At 37.2% G+C, this 27,651-nt stretch overlaps 1 protein-coding gene across 6 annotated transcripts in view; it reads right to left on the minus strand.

Annotated features, from left to right (window-relative positions):
* LAMA2 (laminin subunit alpha 2) overlaps nucleotides 1-27,651 on the minus strand; it is a 515,150-nt gene that overhangs the window by 290,822 nt on the left and 196,677 nt on the right. For all 6 annotated transcript variants that reach the window (XM_058172079.1, XM_058172060.1, XM_058172053.1 and 3 more), the window contains exons 10-12: nucleotides 24,343-24,503; nucleotides 20,551-20,691; nucleotides 14,906-15,079 (exon numbers count right to left, since the gene is read on the minus strand). In XM_058172079.1, coding sequence (XP_058028062.1) covers nucleotides 14,906-15,079; nucleotides 20,551-20,691; nucleotides 24,343-24,503 — 476 coding nt within the window. The remainder of the gene's footprint in view (nucleotides 1-14,905; nucleotides 15,080-20,550; nucleotides 20,692-24,342; nucleotides 24,504-27,651) is intronic.

Consider the following 27,651-nt stretch of genomic DNA (forward strand, 5'->3'; position numbering starts at 1 on the left):
CCAAATTCGGCTAGCAATTTGAAGAGCCTGCAGCTGGCTTGTGGTGTCAACCATTGGAGCGTGATTTTCGACTCGCAAGTATACTTCCCATATTTCCGATGCCAGGGGTCTTAGGCGACCCCTGGCAAATCGTCATTCGACCCCCAACGAGGTCCTGACCCACAGGTTGAGAACCGCTGCTTTAGAGGGATTGGGAGGGTGGAAGCATGGGAAAGTCCCTGGGATGAATTAAACTTCCAATAATTCAAGTTCATTTAATTTAACAAACTAATTAAATCAGGGGTCTCCAACCTTGGCAACTTTAAGAATTTAAGAACTTTAAGAACTCTGGGAGTTGAAGTCCACAAGTCTTAACGTTGCCAAGGTTGGAGATCCCTGAATTAAATCAATTCAGTAATGGATAAACTCTCCATCCCCACCAATAAAGCAGCCCAAAGTGGAAGGGAAGTATAGGAAAAAAACATGGCCTCACACACCAGCTAGTATAGGAACCAAAGTCTTCCATTTGTTAATATAGCTTAAATGTACCCATTAAGAGTAGAAAGATGTTTTGAGCAAGGCGATAAAAAAAGAAGGCAAACAATGTAAAAGCAGAGCATACTGATCTTTGCTTCATTGCTCCACTTCACATTGTGATAACACTTTGCTTTCTGGTTATGCTTGGTCTCACGAAATGGCCAATATGCCTCGACTAAAGGCCTCTTTTTAAAGAAAATGGCTACTGAGCATGAACCAAACCCAGTTTGGCAGCCTAAGGTGAAGGGTTATTCCTCTCTATGGCTTTGAAGCAGGAGGAAATCTGTGACTCTTGTGAGGGAGATATGGAATGCTTCACTTAAGCTTCACTGGTATACCATTTTAACCCTCTCCATATCATTCCTTCATCCAGTCCTTGTCACACAGCAAATGCCAGACACCTAAGCAGCTCCAAGTTCAATGATCTATTGGTACATCAAAATCAAAGTCAAAATGACAATATGACTTATATTTGAATCTTCATTCCTGAGCAGGATGGAGAAAACAGGTCAGATATGAAAACTCAGATCTCTGTAACTCTCAAGCAGCTGGTTCTGGTTTAAACCTCACAACCAGGGGTGAAATTTAACAGGTTCTGACAAGTTCTGGAGAACCGGTAGTGGAGATTTTGAATAGTTCAGAGAACCGGCAAATACCACCTCTGGCTGGCCCCAGAATGGGGTGGGAATGGAGATTTTACAATATCCTTCCCCTGGAGTGGGGTGGGAATGGAGATCTTGCAGTATCCTTCCCCTGCCACGCCCATCAAGCCACGCCCACCAAGCCATGTCCACAGAACCATCAGTAAAAAAAAAATTGAATTCCATCACTGCTCACAACCATAAAATCTTCTGTTTTATAAAATGTAGCAAATGTATAAAAGACAGCAAATAATTGCTCGCAATTGCAATAAGACTTATATCTAAATCCAGAGATTTAGAACTCTACAATGTAGAACCTTTTTTTGCATATTGACCCCAACAATCTGGGTTCTCATTTTACCAACCTCAAAAGGATGGAATATATCTTGTACTTTAATTACAACTACTGCATTGGGGGGGGGGAATACAGATGCCACCTAGATAGCCAAGTGTTAGAATTTTCTGTATCTCTTTGCTGCCATCTCAAGATCATGTGGATTTTTTTGGCCCAGATGTAGTAGCTCTACTTAAAATCTTAGAATCACAGGGCAGGAAGGGACCTTGTAGATTCTCTAGCAATAATTTTATCTAAATATTATGATCTATAATTTGGCTTAATTATAGCAATAGTTTCGTCAACTGGAACCAGTTCTCTAGACTTCAGGGCCTTGCAAGTGATGGACTCTGAACCAAACCATGGATAATATGTACAGTAGCAAGAAGCTCATTTAGTTCTTAGATGTGTTCAATGTTGCATGCTACATTTCACTATCAAAATCATTCACCTGAAAAGCCTTCTAACAAAATCAAGTGAATCCATTTAAAGTATTTTTACTGCAAAATGTTTCATGAATTCATCTATAGCTATATTACCAAAATACCATTTTTGTGCCTACTTTTTTAAGTATTAATCTGTATTAATTTGCTTGGTTTGCAATAAATCATGGATAACTGTTTCACGAGCAAGAAACTGAAATGAACTCTTCTTTATGATTGATGTTAAATTTAACTCATAATTTCCAAAGGTGGACTTAAGGACACTGATCCACAGCACATTTATGCAAAGTAAAATCCACTCTTCCAAGTGGAAGACATAGCTACACAATTACGGCTTTAACAATATAATTATGAAAAAAGATATGCCCACCCTACCTCTTTCGACTCATGAAGATGTAATTATGAATATGGTGTGCAGAAGCATTGTATTTGAAACAAATTCAGAAGTATTTAAATACTTTACATCCAAGAACACTTAGCAGTAAGTGAAAATGGGATTTTCTACTCTTTCTCTCTTTCTCTTTCTGTACCTGTTGCTGTTTTTCTAAGTGGATTTTTTCCCCCTACTATTTACTTCCCTCTAATCATGTATCAGATTTGCCTTTATTATTTTATGTAATTTCTATCCATTCTGCTGACCTTGGAGGCGGCAACTATAAAACTCAGAACTACAATTCTAAGCACTGCATTATTGTCTGCAACATTTCACAGCATGTATGAAATGTCATGAAAGACAATTACGTCAAAAAAAAATGTTCTCAGAAAATACTCTCATATCTGTCTGAGATACAGATAGACAGGGTGATAAATGTAGAATCCTGTGGAAATGTTTTGAAGAAAAGCAATAGCCTAATCTTATTTTAAGAAATAATAGTTTTTTTATATACCGTATATACTCGAGTATAAGCCGAGTTTTTCAGCACGTTTTTTGTGCTGAAAAACGTCCCCTCGGCTTATACTCGGGTCTATACGGCTTATACTCGAGTTTTAATTTTTTTTTTACCCCCCGGCTTATACTCGAGTTTTTTTTTTTAAGCCCTCGGCTTATACTCAGTTTTTTTTTTTTTTCTTTTTCACATTTTACGGACGGGAAGCCCTGCGGTGCAGTGAGAGGCGGGCGGGAGCCGCCAGCCTTCTCAGCTGAGGGAGGGTTCCCCCAACCGGTAGGTGCCTCATTTCCCACCCTCGGCTTATACTCGAGTCCCCAGTTTACCCCAGTTTTTGGGGTAAAATTGGGGACCTCGGCTTATACTCGGATCGGCTTATATTCGAGTATATAGGGTAATTTCCCCCTGCTTACTCTTATTTATTTCTTTGTAATCATACCAGGAAATCATTACAAATAGTATTATTTGAAAGAGACATTTCAAAAGGAAAGAAGAGAAGAGAAAGGAAAGGAAGGGAAGATAATCAAAGAATCCTACAATAGTAAGGATTCTACTAAGAGATTTGGGGACATAACAATGAAAATGCAATAGGGTTTTCACTCAATGGCAAACCACTTATTGAAGTTTAGTGCCAACTAACCTTAGCTGATTTAGATGAAAAGGATTTGAATGAGCCTGCACTGAATTAAAAGACTGACCTTATTAATATAAGTTGCTTAATTGAATCAAAGATGGCCAACCGTTGTAAACCAACCAGAGAAAGGATAAGAGGAAAATAGTTTTAGTTTCATAAAAGTTTTTAGAGCTAAAGTAACTGCTCCCGTCAGTCATGTTCTTTCCTACCAGCAAAACAGAAGATGAATGAAAAGCAGCAAGAAATAGGAAAAGCCCTTCAACTCCATCAGTTCTGGTACTGACAGGTTATTGAGCCACCACAATTTTTATTTTTTTATAATCTACAGAAAAAATACAAGGAAGTGAAAACCTCCCAGAGTCCTTTTCTTCAGCTTAGAAAAAAAAAACTTCAGAAATGAGTGCTGTCAGGTTCCCTAATTGATTGTGGTTGGATCTTGTACTGTTGTCTAATTAACACAAGGCTACTGAGTTGATAGGTCAGCTGAGAGCTTGCTCCAAATCATATTAGAAGTCCTTAGCATTTGCAGGTTGCCATGGCTGAAGAAGAATTCCGTGTTTACTCTAGAACTGTGATCTTCTATGAATGGTGTCAACCTGACATCTCTTAACATCCAAAGTGTTTTACAGTCCACCAATGCCAGTGTTGCACATCAAAAATTACACACTTGCAATTTAAATATTAGGGTAAAAATGCTGGGAAAGTTTAAGTAGGCAAGTTCCTATCTCTTACGTTATATCTTATCACAACACAGTGGACTTTCTGAAAGGCCTTTGGGAATTGGCTGGGAGGATGTCAACATTCTTATTTTATTTTATTTTATTTTATTTGAATTTATATCCTGCCCTTCTCTGAAGACTCTGGGCGGCTTACATTGTGTTAAGCAATAAAATATAATATATATTATATTCTGTATTATCTTATTATTTTATTAATTATTTTTTATTCTGTACATTTCTGCAATTTATCTGGATGGAATCAGTAGATACAGTATATTTCATAAATAAAGATAACTTGTGCCTTCCAAAATAGTTGATATGCTATTTCTACAGTACAGAACATAAAACAAAAAAAAATTTTTTTATGGATTCTTGTAATGCCCTTTTCAGAATATTGAACACTTACGGAAAGGAATTTGCTAAATATCACAATCCAGAAAATTAATATCATAGCAACTGGAAATCAGAATTTAGAATCAAATTATTTTGAAAATAATTAAAAAGCAAGAATGAACATTAGCCAATTAACAGAATAATTCAGTATTTGACATGATTGCCTGAAACCTAACAAAGAGCGCTATTATTTCTTGAAGAGCTTTATTATTTCAAACGTTTCTAGCTAAAGATGTCTTAATAAGTCAACATAGCTTCATTAATCCCTAGAACATAATCTAGGCTGCATTTTATAATAAGAATTTCATTAACTTTCATTAGTGCCAAATGCTTGGCTCTTCAAGGAAAGGGTGGGAAAAGGCCAGCTTCACAAGAGACCTTCAAGCTAATGACAAACTTCTTTAGAAAGGAAGCATACATGAAAAAGAGATCTTTAAAATAAAGTGATTTGCTGGAAGTTTTATCAACTTCCTTAAAAAATAATTTCCTCTGAGCCTCAAGAGACAATAACGGGGTAGGAGCACAGAGAAAATATCATTCTTCTGAAGTCTAGAATTCTGGGGCTAAATCCCTTTCTCTAACCCTACATAGACTGAAATGTGGTGAATTATTAAATGTGCTATTTGTTGGGCAACTGACTGTTATCTGCAAAGCATCATCCATTTTCTTGAGGAAAACTGAAAACTGACAGAATTGAGCCAATTAAGACTGACTGTGTTCTCAATGAATTGTGACATATCAATGGTAATAGCTTATTATGATGATAAGGGCATCCATCTCTTAAACTGAAGGCCAAATACACACTTCAGCAGTTTTCCTGATTCATAGACCATTACCTCACAACTCTGGATTGACAGGAGCAACAGTAGCATAGGCACACCATAAGCAAGAATAAACATAGGCAATTGTTTTACCCTACTGAATATATTTACAATGTGAGTGTGTATGTGTGTGCATGCACACATGCATGTGTGTCTAGAAGATATTTATACATTTACATTCAGACATACATATTTCTCATGCTGAACAAACACTTAAGACATTTGGATGTATTTCTAAATGGCATTTTTAATTCTGTTTAAATTTTCCAGTATTAGAGATACTCAACATTTGATAATAATAGAATATTCTACTTCTGATTTGAGAAGTTTGCTTTCCTTCCTTTTAATCCAATAAGTGCTTTCTCTGAGAAAATCTTCTTTAGGAGAAGTGAAAGAAAATGGGGTTAAGAAAATGCTTTCCTCATGGTTAGAATGCATAAAAATTTGTGCATCCTTGGCTGCACGAATCTCGGCTGCACGAATAACATATGCACAAAATTGGAAACAGGAAAGGATATCAACAGGTGAAGAAGTGCAAGAAGAGGTTTTAGAATGTGCCAAGATGAACAAACTAACAAAAGAAATTAAAGGAAAAGAAGACACAGATTATTATGTGGTTTGGAACAAATGGTATGAATGGCTTGAGACTAGAAAAAAAAAATATATATATAGGGGAGAATCTAAAAATGTAAAATATGTATATAACAAGTATATAGAAATGTATAAAAGTAAGATTATTAGTGTTAGAAAATACAATGTAACCAAAGATAAAGGGACAATGAAGAAAATAAAACAGTAAGAGAGATATGGGGAAAATCTATAAAAATGGAAAGATCATTAAGAAACATTTGTTAAAAAGAGAATATATTTATATGTTGTATGTTATGTGTTTGTCATGGGGTCCCGCAGGGGTCGATTCTCTCGCCCCTGCTGTTCAACATCTATATGAAGCCGTTGGGTGAGATCATCAGTGGCTTCGGGGTGAGATACCAGCAATACGCTGATGACACCTAGCTGTACTTTTCCACCCCGGGCCACCCCAATGAAGTTGTTGAAGTGCTGTCCCGGTGTTTGGAGGCCGTACAGGTCTGGATGGGGAGAAACAGGCTCAAGCTTAATCCCTCCAAGACGGAGTGGTTGTGGATGCCGGCATCCCGATTCAGCCAGCTGCAGCCGCAGCTGACTGTTGGAGGCGAGTTACTGGCCCCAAAGGATAGGGTGCGCAACTTAGGTGTCCTCCTGGATGATCGGCTGTCACTTGAAGATCATTTGACGGCCGTCTCCAGGAGGGCCTTCCACCAGGTTCGCCTGGTTCGGCAGTTGCGCCCCTTCCTTGATCGGGATGCCTTGTGCACGGTCACTCATGCGCTCGTTACCTCTCGCTTGGATTATTGTAATGCTCTCTACATGGGGCTCCCCTTGAAGTGCACTCGGAGGCTTCAGTTAGTCCAGAATGCAGCTGCGCGGGTGATAGAGGGAGCTACGCGTAGCTCCCACGTAACACCGCTCCTGCGCAGACTGCACTGGCTACCTGTGGCCTTTCGAGTGCACTTTAAGGTGTTGGTTACGACCTTTAAAGCGCTCCATGGCTTAGGGCCTGGGTACTTACGGGACCGCCTGCTGTTACCACATGCCTCCCACCGACCCGTACGCTCTCACAGAGAGGGACTTCTCAGGGTGCCGTCTGCCAAACAATGTCGGCTGGTGGCCCCCAGGGGAAGGGCCTTCTCTGTGGGGGCTCCCACACTCTGGAATGAGCTTCCCCCGAGCTTACGCCAAATACCTGACCTTTGGACATTCCGTCGCGAACTGAAGACACACCTTTTTATTCGCGCGGGGCTAGCTTGAATTGAATTTTAATTTTAAATTTTGTAAATTTGATTCATTTTAAATGGGGTTTTTAGTTCTTGGCATATTTTAATTTTTTCAGGCTAATTTTAAAATAAGTTTTTTAAATTGCATTTTAATTTGAACATTGTATGTTTTATCTTGCCTGCACACCGCCCTGAGTCCTTCGTGAGAAGGGCGGTATAAAAATCAAATAAATAATAATAATAATAATAATAATAATAATAATAATAATAATAATAATAATAATAATAATAAAAGATATTTATACATTTACATTCAGACATACATATTTCTCATGCTGAACAAACACTTCAGACATTTGGATGTATTTCTAAATGGCATTTTTAATTCTGTTTAAATTTTCCAGTATTAGAGATACTCAACATTTGATAATAATAGAATATTCTACTTCTGATTTGAGAAGTTTGCTTTCCTTCTTTTTAATCCAATAAGTGCTTTCTCTGAGAGAATCTTCTTTAGGAGAAGTGAAAGAAAATGGGGTTAAGAAAATGCTTTCCTCATGGTTAGAATGCATAAAAATTTGTGCATCCTCGGCTGCACGAATCTCGGCTGCACGAATAACATATGCACAAAATTGGAAACAGGAAAGGATACCAACAGGTGAAGAAGTGCTAGAAGAGGTTTTAGAATGTGCCAAGATGAACAAACTAACAAAAGAAATTAAAAGAAAAGAAGACACAGATTATTATGTGGTTTGGAACAAATGGTATGAATGGCTTGAGACTAGAAAAATATATATATATATATATAGGGGAGAATCTAAAAATGTAAAATATGTATATAACAAGTATATAGAAATGTATAAAAGTAAGATTATTAGTGTTAGAAAATACAATGTAACCAAAGATAAAGGGACAATGAAGAAAATAAAACAGTAAGAGAGATATGGGGAAAATCTATAAAAATGGAAAGATCATTAAGAAACATTTGTTAAAAAGAGAATATATTTATATGTTGTATGTTATGTGTTTGTCATATTGTGTCATAATAAAATATTAAAAGAAATAAAAAAAAAGAATGCATAAAATCTCAAGATTCTTAGACATTTCAGCAAAGGCAAGAACTTTCCAGGACTCCATTTTGTACTTGTAAGAAAAGTTTCTTTATGGCAACCAAGATCCCAGCTACCATTAATTAGGAAATAAACTGGAATTGTTTGCTTCTTTTTATATGGTTACTAATGGATATAATTCAGCAAGAGATATCTTCAAACTGAAGGTGAAGATCCGCTGACTTCCTCAAAGATATGTTACAAACAGTGATATCTTGAAGGGGAATCCCACTGATCTGCTTAAAGACATATCTGTATCATGTACAGTTAAACTACAAGGCCTGTTAATAACCAAATTGCTAGGAAAATGTGGATTCCTCCATAATTGTACAGATAAATGGCCTCCGCCTGGGCAAATCATTTGATGTGGCTGGATACTCTCCTTGAAGCTATGAAGCAACTCCGCTACTATGAGATCTTTTGAATATGTATATACGTATTCTTTCTGTCTCTGTCTCTTTCTCTCTGTCTCTCTGTCTCTCTCTCGCTCTTTCTATCTATACTGTATGTGTGTGTGTCTATGTATGTATGTATATACACACACACACACATACAAATACACACACACATATATCCCTTTCATATATACTGTGTGTGTTTACAGTATGTGTATACATGTATGTATGTAATATATATATATGTGTGTGTGTGTGCACGCGGAGGCACATAGATACATATAGACACACACACACATCCCTTTCATATGTACTGTATGTGTATACAGTATGTGTATATATGTATGTGTGTATTTTATATACATATATATGTATGTGTGTATCAACACAAACACACACATGCACATACATATATTTTTCTGTCCCCCTCCCCACTTCACAGAGAAGATGCAGAGACGCGCGTCCCATAGTCTTTTATATTTACAACAGACCTGACTTTCTGTAATGGATGACAGACTTGGCAGCGACAGTGCAAAGGCCTGCCAAGTTCCAAGTTCCTTATCTCTTACGGATAAGACAGAAGCCCACGTGTCCAAAATCCATTGCCAAGAGCTCACAGAAAAATCCTTTGCACAGTCCAGGCCTTTTAACTCCCAAACGACCGATCTGCAGTTCACACTTGATAGCTTTTTGTCCGTTCCAAGGGCCACATGGCAACTCCACCCGCTTTTATCCCCTGTGGGGTGTGGCTCAGTGACTCAGCAGCCTCTGGGCCTGTCACACCTCTTCCTTTACTGCACACACTTATCTTTTCGTCGCTGCCTCGGGTCAATCCAAGATTGATCTTCAGCAGCTGAAACCTGAGCATTGCCAGGGAGGAGGAGGGTCCAGGAGAGGGAGGCCTTGTCAGCTCCTCCTCCTGGCCTGCAGCTGGAACCTGGAGCGGTGCCAGAGAGGAGGGTCCTGGAGAGGGAGGCCTTGTCGGCTCCTCCCCATCACTCTCAGAGTCATCCTCCTCCATGAGGACAGGCTCGGGGGCCGGAGTCACAACATACATACATACACACAGAGATACATACATCCTTAAGTAGCTTATAAAATGGCCTGAAGAAGTTAAGAAAGTAGAGAAAGTCAAAGGGTTGGTCAGGTTTTATCCATGCAAATCTTCACAAAGCAAGACTTTTCTCTAACTAGCTGATGTCAGCTTTGGAAGCCATATTAGGCCGGAAGCTTCCAAGCTGTGAGAATGTAGGAGAGGGGAATTTATTTGAGGGTTTGTATTTATACAAAATAGCATACTTCCTGTCGATCAAGGTCAGGATGAGGCTGCATCTGGAGGAGTGGTTGGAGTGCTGTCTTGAGATGGGACGGATGGTGTTTGGAGCATGTGATCGACTTATCAGTGAGGGGATGGTTTGGGGTTTTTTGATTTACTGAGGAAAAACCCGGAACTCTCAGATTCGGGTTTTCCCAAGATGTGCCAGTATACCTACTCTAATAAATGGAACTGCTTGCCTCAGAGTTTTTAATTAGAGCAGAGGGTTTTGTGGAACGCTGACAGCTGATCTTTTACACATAAAATATACACACATAATGATAAGCATCTTATTACTCCTTACAACACATACTGTATCTATGCTATTTCAGTAGAGAGAACCAAGGGCTTCTAGGTTATTTATTTCTGCTTCTGTTAGAAGGTTTTATTTGTACTATTGAATCCTACCAAGTGGGAGAACATACCATGCCCAAGAGGTATGCCGTGTTCTTATTTGACTGCCTGCAGGTAGATAAATAAAATAAATTCTAAGTCCTCAGAAAGTGTTAGAAAATAAGGGTTTGGTTTTTTTTCCCACCAGTGCATTTCTATTTCAGGATCCTTGTCCTTTCATTTTTCTTCCAATCATGCACTCTGATTCCCAGTCTTATGGATGGCAAACCAAAGCAGATTAAGTGAAGAAAAGCTTTAGGTTTATTCTTTATAACAAGACAGACAAAGACTTCAGAGGATAATTAGAACTGCAGAAAAAACAATTGCTACCAACCTGCCTTCCATTGAGAACCTGTATACTGCACGAACCAAAAAGAGGGCTGTGAAAATATTTACAGATCCCTCACATCCTCACATAAACTGTTTCAACTCCTACCCTCAGAATGATGCTATAGAGCACCGCACACCATAATAACTAGACACAAGAACAGTTTTTTCAGAAACGCCATCACTCTGCTAAACAAATAATTCCCTTAACACTGTCAAACTATTTACTAAATCTGCACTGCTGTTAATCTTCTCATCATTCCCATCACCCATCTCCTTCTACTTATGACTGTATGACTGTAACTTTGTTGCTTGCATCCTTACGATTTATATTGATATGGATTGTTTCCTGATTGCTTATTTGTATCTTATGACTATCATTAAATGTTGTACCTTATGATTCTTGATGAACGTATCTTTTCTTTTATGTACACTGAAAGCGTATGCACCAAGACAAATTCCTTGTGTGTCCAATCACACTTGGCCAATAAAAACTTCTATTCTATTTATTAGGACATCGTGCAAATCCAATAGCGGGGATCTTTTATGTCCAGTTCTAAGTGGTCTTGAAAATAATTTGTAAAATGGAAGATGAATGTTCTAAACAAACAATTTCGAACACAACAAAAATAACACTCTACAAATAGAATATACACTGAAATAGCAGGGAGGAATTTCTGGGAGATTAAATCAGCAGGTGACTTAGTACATCAGGTCATAATATAGTAGATTTTGAGGGCACAATATTCGAGAAAACTGATATCTGGTTTAACCAGGCAGAAGAATTATTACATTTGTAGTACTGTAAGTAAATATAATCTAGAAAAACTGATATAATCCAGTTTTAGCTATTTAGAACAATGCTTTATTGAATTTACCAATAATAACTTTTAATATTCTATTTCCACAGTAAGGTGCTTAATTAACTCCTCTAAGTGTGTGTCATTATGGCTGTATTTCATATGATGTAATGTGACAGTTAAGATGTTTTACAGTAATTTGTGCATATTTTCAGTAGTACTGTGGTATCAAAAATTGATGATTCAGTTATTAAGGCAAATTGTTTCATTCATACAGAAGCTCTCTGACAGCAACTAAAGTCCTTCCAAATTACAAATGAAATATATGCTGAGTGTGCTCAGTTGAATAACAGACATTGTTTCTCTTATTTTCTTTAATTGAGTAGTATCAGAAGGAGAAATTATGTGAAAAATATCAACCAGAAGTACAAGAAATGTTCAATCCTACTTGGAGTGAAGAACCAAAACACTCCTCAAGGCTCCTGTTGAACTCCTCTTGAAGTTCTTTGAAATCTATTGCCCTGAATATGAGTCCATACTTTTTGAAAGAGATGCAATTGAACCCTTACTTACCATTTGTCCTTCTGGTTTTTAATAATCTTTTAACCAAGAAGAAAAAATTAAAGGAGAAAACCCTTGAGATAACTACTTTGGGAAATGTTCCTGGAGATCTAAATAAATTCCACCATGAATAAAAGAACAGAGGGAAAATCTCAACTGAGGTTTTACTTTTATGAGGAAACAGTTATGGACAACGTTAATAAAACAGCCTCCATTCTATATGACCTAATCCAGGGGTCTGCAAACTTGGCTTTTTTAAGACTGGTGGACTTCAACTCCCAGAGTTCCTCAGCCAGCAAAGCTGGCTGAGAAACTCTGGGAGTTGAAGTCCACCAGTCTTAAAAAAGCCAAGTTTGCAGACCCCTGACCTAATCTAATTCTATGATTCAAGAATGACACTGATATACCCAAAGGAAATCAGAGCAAGATATTCATTTCAGGACTACAATCTAACACATTATCACAAAATAGACAACATATTGGTAGTGAGGGATATATCACGGAAACGCATCAAGAATGGCTTTGATTTAATCCCAAATTTCGTTTTTTAATGACTAATAGGGAACTTTTCCATACTGGGGCTTTAAACTGCTGGACTCTCATGCATAAACCAGCTGGACAGGAAGTTCAATTAAGAAATCCTTTTCTAGACTTCCACCATTTTCTCTGCTTTGCCATGACAAGTATCCGATGTTCTGCACAGACACACATACATGTAAAAAAAAAAAAGGAAGGGGGGGAGGGGACAGTTTTTCACTATTCCATTAGTGAACTTATTTTAAAAAATAGCCATGAAGAGCAGAAAGCAACAGTGACTAGAGGGGAGATGCTCCTGACGCTGTGCACAGTAGTAAAATGAAATGAAAGCAGCAAGCAAATCCAACAGCATAGCTTGGGTTGGAATAGCTGGTAAACACTACTTCTGACACATAGCAGAAGCGAAGAGATGAAAGTTGACTTCTTAGTGGGTTGTGGGGTAAACAGAGGATAATGTTTGTTCCAGTGGTTAACGCACCAGGCTAGAAAGAAAGAGAGTGTAAGTTCAAGTCTCGCCTTAGCCAAGAAAGCTTGCTGAGTGACCTTCGGCCAATCACTCTCTCTCTCAGTTCAATTCACTTCCCAGGGTTGTTGTTGTGGGGAAAATAGGAGGAGGAAGGTGTGTTAGATGTGCCCACCACTTTGAATTATTTGTAAAAATAATACAGGGATATAAATAAACAAAATAAATCAAAATATTAGACAATTCGGAGTTTAAGGAATGGTGTAACCTCATTATGTAGATGGTATGGATAGGCTGGTCATGCAGATCAGCCCAAAGTCTGATTTAATTATCACTGTCCAATCAAAGGGATAATGCAGCATTCAAATGAAAGATAATTGAGCTAATTTTAGAAAAGGCAATCCACTCATACCCAAATCCTTTTTTCAGCTACATGAATTTAGAATTAGAGTATTAATGGTTCATGTAGGTATGCTTATGTTCCAGGATGCCTATGAGTAGAAAGCCAAATATATGTTTGCCATTCTCATTCTGAAATTTCCATATTGTCCAAATATATATATTGTCCAAACATAAAACATTCCAGAGGTTTTCTATTCTTCCTGACAATTATAAAAGATTAACATGGCTTTTCTATAATCTTTGATTCTTAGGAGGGAACACGTTTTTTGAATTATTACTCTCTTACTTAAGAACAGTAATCAAACAAAAATGACTGGCCTAATTATTAATAAAGTGGGAATCCTAGGACTTATGTTTGCATGCCTCAAGTATATCTTAGTCTGCTTTAATAATGAAAAGAATAAGAATTAAGAATTATTTAATAATCAATAAGAACTGGTATAAGGGTATGAATGAGACAGAGAGAGGGAAAAATATGATATTCTTTTGCTACTAATCTAGTGAGACATGGTGGCATTGGTAGGGGTGTCAAACGGGTGGCCTGCAGGCCAGATGTGTCACATGCAGGCCACACCCATCCCAGCTCTGCAAAGGAAAATACCACCACAATATGTCACGTGACAGCAATGTGACACAGCAACTTTGACACCGTGCATTAGTGGAAACAACAATGGGGAGATGAGAATGGATAAATGTTTCTTCTCTCCCCAAGCCTCTTTCTTCTCTTTCGGACAGCCTTTTCTCTCTTTCACCAAGATTACACAGAGTTCTTGAAGTTAGCTTGGGACCACATGAAATAGGCTGATCTCAAGATGTACCTCCCCATCCCATCTGAAACAACTATAGTACTATCCCAAAGCCGCAAGCAATGGGTCGACTCTTGAGTAACTGTGTGGATATAAACAATATAGCAAAGACTATGTATCTTTTACCCACATATCATCTTTTGATTCTAGGACAAGAACACCTCGCACTGATGTTTTCCATCAATCATTGCATATTTTCTAATATCTGACCTGCTAGCAGCATCTGTGCAAGCTAAGTTGAGAAAGAACAAATGAAATGTGAAGGTGCAGGAAGGGAGATAACATTACTTGAAAGAAATACACATCCATATAAAACAGAGCCCCAGCCATTTCATCATAGAAATAGTATTGCAAATTATGTGAGTTTTTCTAACATCTATAACTAGAAACCGCCAGGAGGCTCTTAATGCTAAATACTTTGCTTTAGTCTACTTACCCTTTGCTTCATTTTTTGCATGGATTCTCTAAATGCCCGTTAGTTCCTTTTAACTAAGTTTCACTGGCCAAATATTTATGTCGCAAATGAGAACTTTTTTTTTTTTTAAAATCATTACTGGTACATTAAATTAGCTCTCAGGCAAAGGTCAATACTTACTTTGTTGCCCAAATAAGGACTGGGCGCACTCCAGTAATAAATAGGATGCAGAATAGATCTTGCAACTGTGTTACTGATGCTCAGTTGCTGAGGTCCATCGAAACTGTCCTGCTGAGGAGTAATTCTAGCAAGACCCCATTCATCAGTCAAATGCCAGCCATTCATGTCCATAATCTATGATAACAAAGAAAAATACTAGTTAACATTCACAACCTTCCTTTGTTTTTGTTTTTTAAACCGCTTTTTAAAACTCTGTTAAAATGCCATCCCCTAAACTCTGCTAAAGATGTTACCTAGCCTGATAATGAAATGTTCGGAAACAAAACTCGCAAGCTCGGAGAATGAACTTTCACCCTCAAACCCTTTGCTTCTTGCCTTTTGTTTGCTTTCATATTAATATTAACAATAATATGCCACTTTTCTACCATATCGCAAGATCTAAAATGGACAGCTAACATCAAAAATGTCATCAAAAAGGGACAACAAAGAATGTTCTTTCTGCCCCAATTCAAAAAGCTCAAACTGCCCAAGGAGCTTCTGATCCAGTTCTACAGAGGAATTATTGAATCTGTTATCTGCAGCTCTATAACTGTCTGGTTTGGTTCTGCAACCCAACAAGACAGACATAGACTTCAGAAGATAATTAGAACTGCAGAAAAAACAATTGCTACCAACCTGCCTTCCATTGAGGACTTGTATACTGCACGAGTCAAAAAGAAGGCTGTGAAAATATTTACAGACCCCTCGCATTCTGGACATAAACTGTTTCAACTCCTACCCTCAAAATGACGCTATAGAGCACTGCACACCAGAACAACTAGACACAAAAACAGTTTTTTCCCCAAATGCCATCACTCTGCTAAACAAATAATTCCCTTAACACTGTCAAACTATTAAATCTGCACTACTGTTAATCTTCTCATCTTTCCCATCACCCATCTCCTTCTACTTATGACTGTATGACTGTAACTTTGTTGCTTGTATCCTTACGATTTATATTGATATGGATTGTTTCCTGATTGCTTATTTGTACCCTATGACTATCATTATGTGTTGTATCTTATGATTCTTGATGAATGTATCTTTTCTTTTATGTACACTGAGAGCGTATGCACCAAGACAAATTCCTTGTGTGTCCAATCACACTTGGCCAATAAAAAATTCTATTCTATTCGATTCTATTTTCCACAATTCAAGGCAGTGTAAGAAATCCTCCCATCTCCTTGCAAGAATCTTCGGTGGGACGGACTGAAAGAGAATGGCCCAAAATGGACCAATCAACGTTCATGCTTAGAGAAGACTAGTACTCATCAGAATAGATAGTCTCCTGATGGCTAGTCCAGAACTTTAATCTCTACACAAAACTGGCCCTTAATAGTTTCTCATTTAATATTGAGACTAAGGTTTAACATACTTCTCCTTGAACAAACTATGGGAAAATAATTAACTAATTTCCCAAATCAAGAGGAACACAACTTTTAGTTTGTAATATTAAATGAACACATCTTCTGCTTACTTCTGAAGTAAGGAGAAAAGGTTTTTGAGAGTATAAGATAAGGTCATACTATGTATTTTAAAAATATATAGTATGGTTGACTTGAACTTGGCAACCTAAAGAAATGTTTATGTTTAGAATGTTTCATTCTTATGACTTTCAATGGCTCACTGAGGTTTTCTCTTCATATTTAAGGAAAGTGAGAAATTAAAAAGGAGAACAGGAAAAGAGACATTCTGACTGATTATAATTTTATAAATTCCACACTTGTAATGAGATTAAAATTGAAGGCATTGAAAAGCATGTTCATATTAGATGCACTTCTTTATGGCAAAATTAGCCAAATTCTATGTAACAAGAATAAGATCATAATCATGCACAGAATAGGAAAATGGAAACATCCTATTAATACTTGCTACAGAATAAGGATTTACAATTATTTTAGCAAGAATCTGTAACAAGAGCCTCTAGCAAAACCAGACAGGGTTAGGGATAGGAATGGAAACTTGGCTTTCTGTGTGAGCAAGGAAAGAAAGAATAATGAAATCACCCTGAAACTGGAAATGAGAGAAGATAATGATGCACCAAGATCAGGACATTAAAACTCAACATATGTCAGATGACAAGACTTTTCTTGAAGGCAGCTACTAAAATTCTTACAACTCTTCTCCAACAATAAAAGCCTGTTTCAGAATTACGAGAAATTTTTTCAGTCTTAATTTTTTTTTTGTCCTGTATCTTTCCTGCTCAATCTTTGGTTGACACTGGGAAGATGAGGGGTTGACTGAGCTCGTAGCTCACTTCCCCCAACTTCTATAATTAATTGAGGTGGAACTGAAAAGAAAGGGAAAAAAATGTGTCAGTGGATCTGTATCTTTACATTGACAGCATTTCTAATTGGAAAGAAGCTGGTTCCTCGCAAAAAGGAAAATAAGCTAGAACTGAAGAACCTTCTTGGATGAGAAGTGAAATGTTTTCAAAGGAACCCTCCCTCCCTCCCCCTCAAAAAAGTCTAGTTGCTTCTTGAAAAAGCAACTTTGAGACATTGATTTTTTATGTGTATACAGTAAACAAAGATGAGTGGTGCGGTGGCCTAAAGGTGGAGCTCTTGCCTCACAATCAGGAGGCTGTGAGTTTGAGCCTAGGTAGAGGCAGATATTTCTCTCTCTGGGCACACTGACAATATATCTGCTGAATAAAACTCCGCATTGGCGACAGGAAGGGCATCCGGCCAGTAAACACTCAGCTCCATTCAGTTGCCCAGACTCCACCCCACAAGGGAATATCTGGTCGTTAAAAGGGGATGATACAGTAAACAAAGATAAACTATATCTAAGCCAAACATTTTTCCCAAGCTCAACTCAATTAGAGCACTCTTAATTAATGAAATGCTTGAGGATAAGCAAATTGATCCAAATTATTTATCATCTGAATTTACAAATTGCTTGCAATATCATGGTGAAATATTACTTATAAGCCTATAAGGGACTTAAGCCCAGAAGAGTGCTTGTACTGGGCTTAATTAAGTGGTCAGAGACAGTATAAGGAATAAGAAGAAACGTGTTACATTACTGGTATTTTGGAAAGCTTTTAATCGGTATTGCATGATTTCCTTGCTTATGTTATGATAATCTCTGCTACATTGAATACACTTAAAAGGTAATCCTCGATTTACAACTGTAATTGGGCCCCAAATTTCTGTTGCTAAGTGAGACATTGGTTAAGTGAATTTTTCCTCATTTTGCAACTTTTATTTCCATGGTTGTTAAGTAAATCACTGCTGTTGTTAATTTAGTAACACGGTTGTTTAGTGACTCTGGCTTTCTCATTAGCTTTGCATGCCAGAAGGTCGCAAATGGTGATCACATGACCCCAGAACTGCATCCATCATAAATATGAGTCAGTTGCCAAGCCTCTGAATTTTGATCACAGGAGGACCATGGGAATGCTCTAATGATTGTGTGAAAAATGGTCATAAGTCACTTTTTTTCAGTGTCGTCGTAACTTTGAAGTGTCACTGTATGAACTCTTCTATGTTGAAGACTACATGCAACGCAGTCTTGTTTTGCTTAGAAGTTGTTACATTGGAAGAGCACCAATGATTTATTTATGAATAAAATAAAATAAGAATGTTAACCAAGTCATGTTTGGAAGTTTAGCAGCTTTAGCAATAATCCTGGAATTCACCTTTCTTGAATAACCAGCTTTCCTTGCTCATTTCTTTCTAATTCACTGTTTTCAGTTGTTACACAGTTATGCAAAAAGTGCCTCGGCATGTATGGTAACATGGAATAATTTCATTACGATACAAAATGTTGTATATCCTGATAGGTAGATCAGGTTTAAAGTTTCCTTTGTGATGATCTACCATCCTATAACATCCATACCTCAGGGTTACTAAAGACTGTATGCAGAAAGGTTCACTACTTCCTTGCCTATTCTCATGTATCCAGATAAACTGTATCCTGACTATATGTTGAAAGAATGAGATCTGCCAACGAAGGGGAGCATTTATTTGTATTATTTTCTTCAGGTCCTTACCTGTGAAAGTGATTCAACACTTTCCTGGCAATGCCCTTTCCAGCAAATAAAATTTATATGAAAAAAGAAATCTACTTACTCCTGGTTTGGGTTGTATAGGAGTAAAAAGGTAAAGGTTTCTCTCTCCAGTCATAGTCAACTCTAGGGCACAGTGCTCATCTCCATTTCTTGGCTGAGAAAGCCAATGTTGTCCAAAGACATTTTCCATGATCATGTGACCAGCATGGCTATAGGCCAAAGGCGCACAGAACCTTGTTACCTTCCCATCAAAGTGGTACCTATTAATCTACTTGCATTTACATGCTTTTGAACTGCTAGGTGGGCAGAAACGGGGCAAGTAGCGGGAGCTCACTCTGTTGCACAGCGCTCAGATCTTGAACCTGGGCTGTAAGCTCTCCAGCTGGCAACTCTCTTTAATCGCTGAGCCAATGCACCCAAGATTATTATTATTAAATTAAAAAAAATTTTTTTTTTGTGGCTGATGTGACTGCTAATCAGTTACTATGCAGAGCTGGCTTTGGAGCAGCTGCTGGTAGTTTTCACAGATTGCCATCATCTCCCACTACAATCCTGAATCTTTTGAAGGTCCATATCCTTTCGGGCTGTTGCATTCAACAAAACTTTCCTTCTATAAGACTTCTTAATATTTTTTTTAAAAAAATAATTCATCTCATTATTGTTTCAGTGAAATATGCAGAGGTTATTGGCAAATCTCACAGTTAAATATTGAGCAGGTAAATTATGAATCCAATACCAAGATTAAGAATGGTTATTCCTTTTGCATTTTAGCATCAGTGAGGCAATGGGCAGGTATTGGGGTCTGACAGCATATTTACAAATGCACTAGTTGGTAAACATAGACTCTGTTCACCTTCACCTTCACTAGTATGCATATTCATTCACGCTACCATAAATGTCAAAAAACATTACTCATCCATGGGTACATCAACTTAAAGCTATCTCAAAAACATCCTTGTCCCTGGGCATGTAAGTATACTTAGGGGGCCTATTGGTGATCTCAGATCTGTTGGTAGTATTTTCCTCATACTCCTGATGATGTGGGATAAACTGGGCAGCAAGGAAAAGCAGATAATGGCTTCCCAGTGTGTATAGTTTGGGTCTAAGGCACAACTGTAGGCAACTAGGCTGTGAGTTATCCATCTATGAACTGTAAGATTAACTACAGATGTTTTTTGCTCCCACAGCATCCTGTGCATCACCAGATTAGATCTGGAGGATTAAGGAGTTTTCCAGAACAGGATAGAAGTTCAATTGTAGAAGCAGAATACAGATCAATCCATATATATTTTATCTATGTTTGAAAAATCATATAATTTCCATCTCTTTCACATATTTTTATAGCCAAAAACTAAATTTCCCTGAGGAAATTGTTTTGTTTGCATTTTTCACTTTGGCATGGATAACGGAATACCTCTCCAGTGTGAAAATTTAGAAAATTTGACTTTCATCTAGGAAGAATCATGTTTATTCTGAGGAGGGAAAATATGCAAGTTAAAAAAAAATCCACAGAGTGAGTTTCATGTTAAGATTTTATTTAAAGTAAAAGATAATGCTTGTTGGATGTATGCATTTCTCTGCTTTTCCTTACCGTGCTGTAAGTCCAGTGAGAATTTGTACAGTCATTTGTTATTCCTGAACAGAAACATGCTTCACAGCCCTGGGGGTTGTCTTGCTGCAAGTTAAAGAAGCCAGCTTTACAGCGATCACAGTTCTTTCCTTCAACATAGACCTAGGAATTCACAGGAGAATATTAGATTTTCTGTCATGCAGGAGAAGTAAATCTAGCTGCCTCTTGTTGCTTTTGCCTTGTTTAATGCGATATGCATATCTCTAATGATATATTTCTGTCAATAGATAAGATATAAAAGATCCCAAATTTCACCTCAGAGGACACATAATGGTCCAGCCACCATTTTCTAACTACTTTCTGACTGGTTTAAGTGCAACAGGAGACAAGTACCATCACATTCAACATTATGACCAACATAGGGATATTTGGTTTGGATAGAGCTAAATTTATTGTGAAGCATGAAGTCACAATTCTAGTCCCTTTTAGTGTACATAAACTACAGCAGTATTCTACAACATAGTGTTTTTCCAGGTGTGTTAAGAATTCTCAGCTTTGGCACCAAGCAGCGGAAAGCTGTATACACAATGTAGGAATCATCCTGCTGCATTGATTTATTTCATTTTCAAAAATGTGTGGGCTCTGCTTTCATTTGACTTCTGCTAAAAACAATTGCAGGCCATTTCCAATAATACATTCCTTGTTCTACAATCTGCAAATGTTTTTAAAAAACGGCGGGGGGGGGGGAGATAACAGGACCCTACCACTCTACTGTCTAGCTTCGCTATTGCAATCTGCTTTTATATATGTTGCTTGAACTGAAATGCAAAGGGTTAAAATACATATTTCTTTAAAGAGATCGTTAGATGTTAACACAGTATTGTTGTTTTTTTGTCCTGAATGCAAAATAAGCACAGGGATTTACTATGGGTTATAACTCCTTCTTCTTGCTCTGGTCTCAATCTGGATCATGTTTTTTATGCCATAATGTCACTCTACCCTCCAATTCAGCCAAGAAAGGATTATTTTAGAAAGATGTTCATCAAAAATACTGCGCACATTATTATAATTGCTGCAGTACGGTATGCCAAATATAGTTGACTGCAAGCCAGGAAAGGCTGACCCTTTTATGGAAATCATGATTCTCCAGCTACAGCCAGCATTGTGAATCTCTACTGATACACATCTATCAAAAATAATTCACTTGCCTTCCAGCTAAAGAATTGGATAAATTTCAAACCAAAGCAAACCTAAAAGTAATTTCTGAACTGTACAATTTCTCATAAAAGAAAAGCAACTGAGGGAAGAAAAATTTTAAATAAAAAAGAGGAAAGGGGGGGTATCAGGGTAGATGGTATATATTATTATAACTTTCTAATCCTTTTGACAGATCCCTTATTAAAAGAGATATCAATGAACAGTACCACTTTCTTTTAAATTAAAATAGACACAGCCAACTTCAAGAAACAAATAAAAAAATATTCCTGGGCTGGAAGTAAAGGCTGAACACAAGGTTCATAACCGGTAGTTATGAGAAATCATTGTAGAAGCATCTTTGAGTTAGTTTCATTTGTGTGAAGTTGACCTGTTCTCATGCTGCTTATTCGTGCTTAATATAAAGAAAGAGGATATGTCTGAGACAGAACAACCCTGTTCATTTGACCTCAGAGCTCTTGTCCCATCCTTGCTTATTCGTTTATTTCAATTATTTTTAGGGCCACCCATCTACCAAAGAAATTGTGGGAGGTGAATAGAGAAAAACCACATAATCAGAATATGTAGCATAAGAAAATAACATTGAGACTGCTAAAAAAGAAATCTCACTAAAAACAAGGACACCTGCATCCATTTCAGACTATTGCATGGTGAGCCATGGTGGCACCAATGAGCCACGGTGGCAGAGTGGTTAGTGCAGTACTGCAGGCTACTTCTGCTGCCTGCCGGCTGCCTGCAATTTGGCAGTTCAAATCTCACTAGGCTCAAGGTTGACTCAGCCTTCCATCCTTCCGAGTGGGTAAAATGAGGAGCCAAATTGTTGGAGGCAATATGCTGACTCTACACTGCTTAGAGAGGGCTGTAAAAGCACTGTGAAGCGGTATATAAGTCTAAGTGCTATTGCTATTGCTATTGCTATCAACCTGAGCTTGGGAACAGCCAAATCTTCATGGCTTTCAGAAGACCAGCAGAGTCGGGTCCTACCTCTTTTGGGTGAAGAGGACTGAAATGAGGGAACCCTGGATTCTCTTAATGACAAAGCTCTGTGCACAAGCTTTGAGAGCTACGAAAAAGCATCATAATTCATTCTCCCATCTGAAATCAAAGCACTCCCTTCCTTTAACCTCAGATAGGGAAAATGAATCATCATCATCATCAGTAGTAGTAGTAAACCCTGGAATATCTTCTGGGGCATCTTAACTTCCAAACAGCTGCAATGTTGGAAAGTATGCATGCATATCAGAGGTGGGTTTCAGCAGGTTCTGACCAGTTCTGGAGAACTGGTAGTGGAAGTTTTGAGTAGTTCAGAGAACCAATAGTAAAAATTCTGACTGGCCCCACCAACATCTATTCTCTGCCTCCTGAGTCCCAGCTGATTGGGAGGATATGGGGATATTTTGCAGTAACCTTCCCCTGCCATGCCCACCAAGCCACACCCACAGGCCATGCCACACCTACCAAGCAACACCTACAGTAGTACATTTTTTTGAAATTTACTGATTTACTGAAATTTACTGATGCATATATTGTATACTTCCTGAAATTAATTTTAACCCACATTTTTTATTTCAAGGGGAAATTATGAGCATCCTATTTGTACAAAAACACCTGCCTATGTTCTTTTATATTGCCCTTATTACAAAGATATCCAAGAACTCAAAGCAACTTACAAAAAGATTTCTCTTCATTTTATCCCGTCAACGACCCAGTGTAAGTGAATGTTTGTATAGAATACATAGACATAAACCTGGGTCTCCCTGATGCTAATCAAACATTATTTATGTATTCATTTATTATTTAAGAAACTTATATGGCCACAAATCTTATATATAATAAGCTTGGGCAGCTCACAAAAACAACCAAATGAAAAACAACAGTAAAGCAACCTGTGTCAACAGGCTTGGGGATCTCAAAGAGAAGGTGAGTTGATGAGATGGCTATCTGCCACACCAAATATTCTGTCTCCTACTTTTTAAAAAAAAAAATATTGATACTTGTTTGTTCTCTTGTTGTTAAATTATGCTATGTTTTAATATGGTTCACTGTAGGGCTCGTGTTTCACTGTGTGCCACTCGGAGCCATATTTCTGAGATGGGCAGTTATGTAAATATGACAAATTAATTAATCAGTAAAACATCAGAGAAAACCAATTCCAAGTGTCCCAGATTCACTCCCCCCACACATTGGGATTCATATTTCCTGAGCTTCAGAATCTCACTAGTCCAATGCTCAGGGGAAGTTCTTCAAGGCCTTAAAGGACAGAGATGGGGAGGCTATTAGGAAGTGTTTTTTCTATCAGTATTTAGATGCCCATAAACAAATGAAATATTGAAAAACAATGCTGTTATGTAAACTCTGCAGTGTTATCTGTTTTACATAAAGCGATTATTTGGAAAAGAAATCTGCTTTAACAAGAATAATTTGCTAAGTAGTTACTTCAAATTAAAAGATCAAATCCAGATCAGAAGAACATCAAGGGGCAGTGTTACGGCATTTTGATGCCGCAGCACCTCCAGAAATATTTACAACAAAGGGAATATGCTTCAGATGAAAAGTTTATACTCAGTAAACATCGGGGGAAAAAATAGAAATACATACCTTGCATCTGCAAGGTCCTTCACAAGGATCATCATTCAAGCTGCCTTTCAGAGAACAATTGCAGGGCACACAGTAAGGAAAGTTTTTGTAGCCCAATGCACACCGATCACACCTGTCTCCTCCAAAACCTGGTTTACAATGACAGGATCCAGGATGCATACCTGCAGCACAATCAAGCCAGCAACAGGCTCAGTATTGTTAACGCCGTGGAAACTGAAAACTAAACGACTTCCAACTGGAAAAGTTATCTAAGTGTGAACAACCATGAACAAAATCAGATTCATTTCCATAAATGTTTAATGGGTTGGGGGAACCTCCTCAAAAGACGATGTTGATAACCGGCAATAGAAATAATTGAATTTATGGCATTTGGCGGGTTAATAAAAGTTTAGTTAATAAAAGGAGCTCTGATTACCAGGGTCTTATTATCATATGTGGTGGACATGTCAGGAAGCCAAAAACTATTAGGAGAAAATAAAGGGTTGGTTAGAAGAAATGACCCAACAACATATTGATTTAAAACTAGAGTTGTTTTTATTGGAGATCCTACCAGAGAGAATTAGTAAAGAAAATATTTATTTGATTATACATGTAATTACAACAGCAAGAATTGTTTTTGCGCAAAACTGGAAAGCAGAGAAAATACCCCTGGAAGGAGAAATTATTAGAAAAATTTTAGATTGTACAGAAATGAACTGATTAACTTTGATGATTAAAGAAAGAGAGGATTCAGAATATTTTAAGATAAATTTTACCATTGGTTAGAAGAAAGGTACAGATAATACAATGGATAATTATGTAAGAAAATGATAATAATGTATTTGTGGAAAAATGATAATAGTTTAAAATGAAATGAAGAAAGAAGAAACAATAAAATGATGGAGCTAGGAAGAAAACACTGAGATGTCACATGGAAGGAATTGTGTTTTAAATGTATGTTTGTCTATAAAATAAAAAACTTTTTTAAAAAAATAAAAAATAAATAAAAGAAGCTCTGGGCTCCAGCGATAGTACTGATAATAAAGAGAAACAGTTACTGACATAGGTAATGTTAGAAACAACTGAGACATCATTGTCTTTTTCTACCCTGTTGGACACTACAAGCAACTTATAAGTATGGTTCCTGCCATATGTAATTTTATAGGCATTGAGCCTGCCACTTGCATTGTGAGGCAACGTTCTCTGGTTCCCATACTGCGTATTCACATTTGGTGTCAGATCAAGTGTAATGTGTTCTATCTGGGCCCTTTCCTCTCAAAAAAGCAGTAAGGCTACCTTCCTACATCTTGGAAGATCTGGGTCAATGCCACCATATTCTAACCTTAAACATGAACAGACCTGAATTTTGATTTATTTTTCCTTTAGTGCAGTGTAGTCATGTGAGTTGCTTGTTGACAGTAATATAAACTTTTATAAAAATAGTGTTTAGTTTCTTGGCAGGGTGGAGGGCAGTGGGAAATTGATGCAGCAGAAAGACATACAGTAAATGATTGAGGAAGTGCAAGATCAAAGTTTTTCCAGGGAAAATACCTATGTCATCTAAATTCCTGTGTTTATCTATAAAACTAGGTCCTGGCCAGTCTATGGATTCTGATTTTATAAAAAAACCTTCTGCAAACATGATAATGGAATCCTTTCCTTATTGCAGCGATAATGGGACTGATAAAGAACATAACATGAACCTAGAGTACTTTGCTGCCATTATAACTACATCCCACAATCCTTTGCATTAATGCACAGAAAGACATGAGGTATAAGCTTTAAGTTGACAAGAAGCCACTCAGTATCATCCCATCCCATTATCCTCCAAGAACAAAGTGTTCTTATTCCCCTTGGGATAATAATTCAGAGATTTATATATATATATTTTACTTCAAATACACACTTTTCCTTACTGAAAACTGCCAGCACTAACACAGTCAATTTCAATACACCTAATATGCAATCACACTGATCTGCAAATATGTCAGGAACATCTATTGTCAAAATCAATGCATTTTATAGCACTTCCTTCAAATAAGGACTAACTTTTTCCAGGTTTGTTGATTCAGTAAAATTGGGATCTTGGTGTTTTAGGTTTAGGGGGTATATGTTATGAGCAACTAACATTTATCCTTACTTCATTTAAGCAATTTGTAAGATTGATTCATTATTAGACAGTACATGGTGTTTCTTGGCTAGGTGGCTCAGTAGATAAGAGTGAGCTTGTCGATCAGAAAGGTCAGCAGTTTGGTGGCTCGAATCCCTAGGAGAGGTCTCCTGCGTGAGCAGGGGGTTGGACTAGATGACCTCCACGGTCCCTTCCAACTCTGTTACTGTTAATATTCTTCTAGTTTATCTGGTTGATAATAGAACATTTAACTTTCCCTTACTTTAATAAAGAAAGGGTTTCTGCAAATAGGTAAATGAGTTTTTATTAGAGTTACTAAACCTAAATGTTACTACTATTAATCTTCTCATCGTTCCCATCACCCATCTCCTTCCACTTATGACTGTATGATTGTAACTTTGTTGCCTCTATCCTTATGATTTATACTGATATTGATTGTTTCCTGATTGCTCATTTGTACCCTATGATAATCATTAAGTATTGTACCTTATGATTCTTGATGAAGGTATCTTTTATTTTATGTACACTGAGAGCATATGCACCAAGACAAATTCCTTGTGTGTCCAATCACATTTGGCCAATTAAAATTCTATTCTACTCTACTCTACTCTACTCTACTCTACTCTACTCTACTCTACTCTACTCTACTCTACTCTACTCTATTCTATTCTATGTTTTATTCTCCCTTAAAAATCTTCATACTGGCAGAAAGACATGGAACTCATGTGTTAGCAAAAACTTTTTATGGAATTTATTTATCAGATTCTTGCTTCTTTTGGACTTTAAACTTGTAAGTCTTTGGTGTATCTTTTTAAAAATATTTTAATATAGTCACCATTGTGATAATATCAAAGAGATAATAGAATTAATACTATTCCATTCATACTATTCCATATTCCTTATAGGAAAAAAAATCCTTGTGAGGTCTGTAGCATTCTCATCTAATATCTAATCATCTAATCTAATCTAATCTAATCTAATCTAATCTAATCTAATCTAATCTAATCTAATCTAATCCTAGCAACAACCAATCCTAAAAAAATGTTGTCAGCTGTTGTACAAACTGCATTCAACTATCAGAAACTGCCTTTAGATATTACTAAGACTACATTGCAATTTTAAGTAGTTCATAATGTGTCATTTCACAAATGGTCTTATTTTGGCTTTCAAGTGCAAATAAGAATGGAGAAAATAATATT

Source organism: Ahaetulla prasina, chromosome 1, assembly GCF_028640845.1.
Source record: "Ahaetulla prasina isolate Xishuangbanna chromosome 1, ASM2864084v1, whole genome shotgun sequence".
Classification (NCBI taxonomy): Eukaryota; Metazoa; Chordata; class Lepidosauria; order Squamata; family Colubridae; genus Ahaetulla; species Ahaetulla prasina.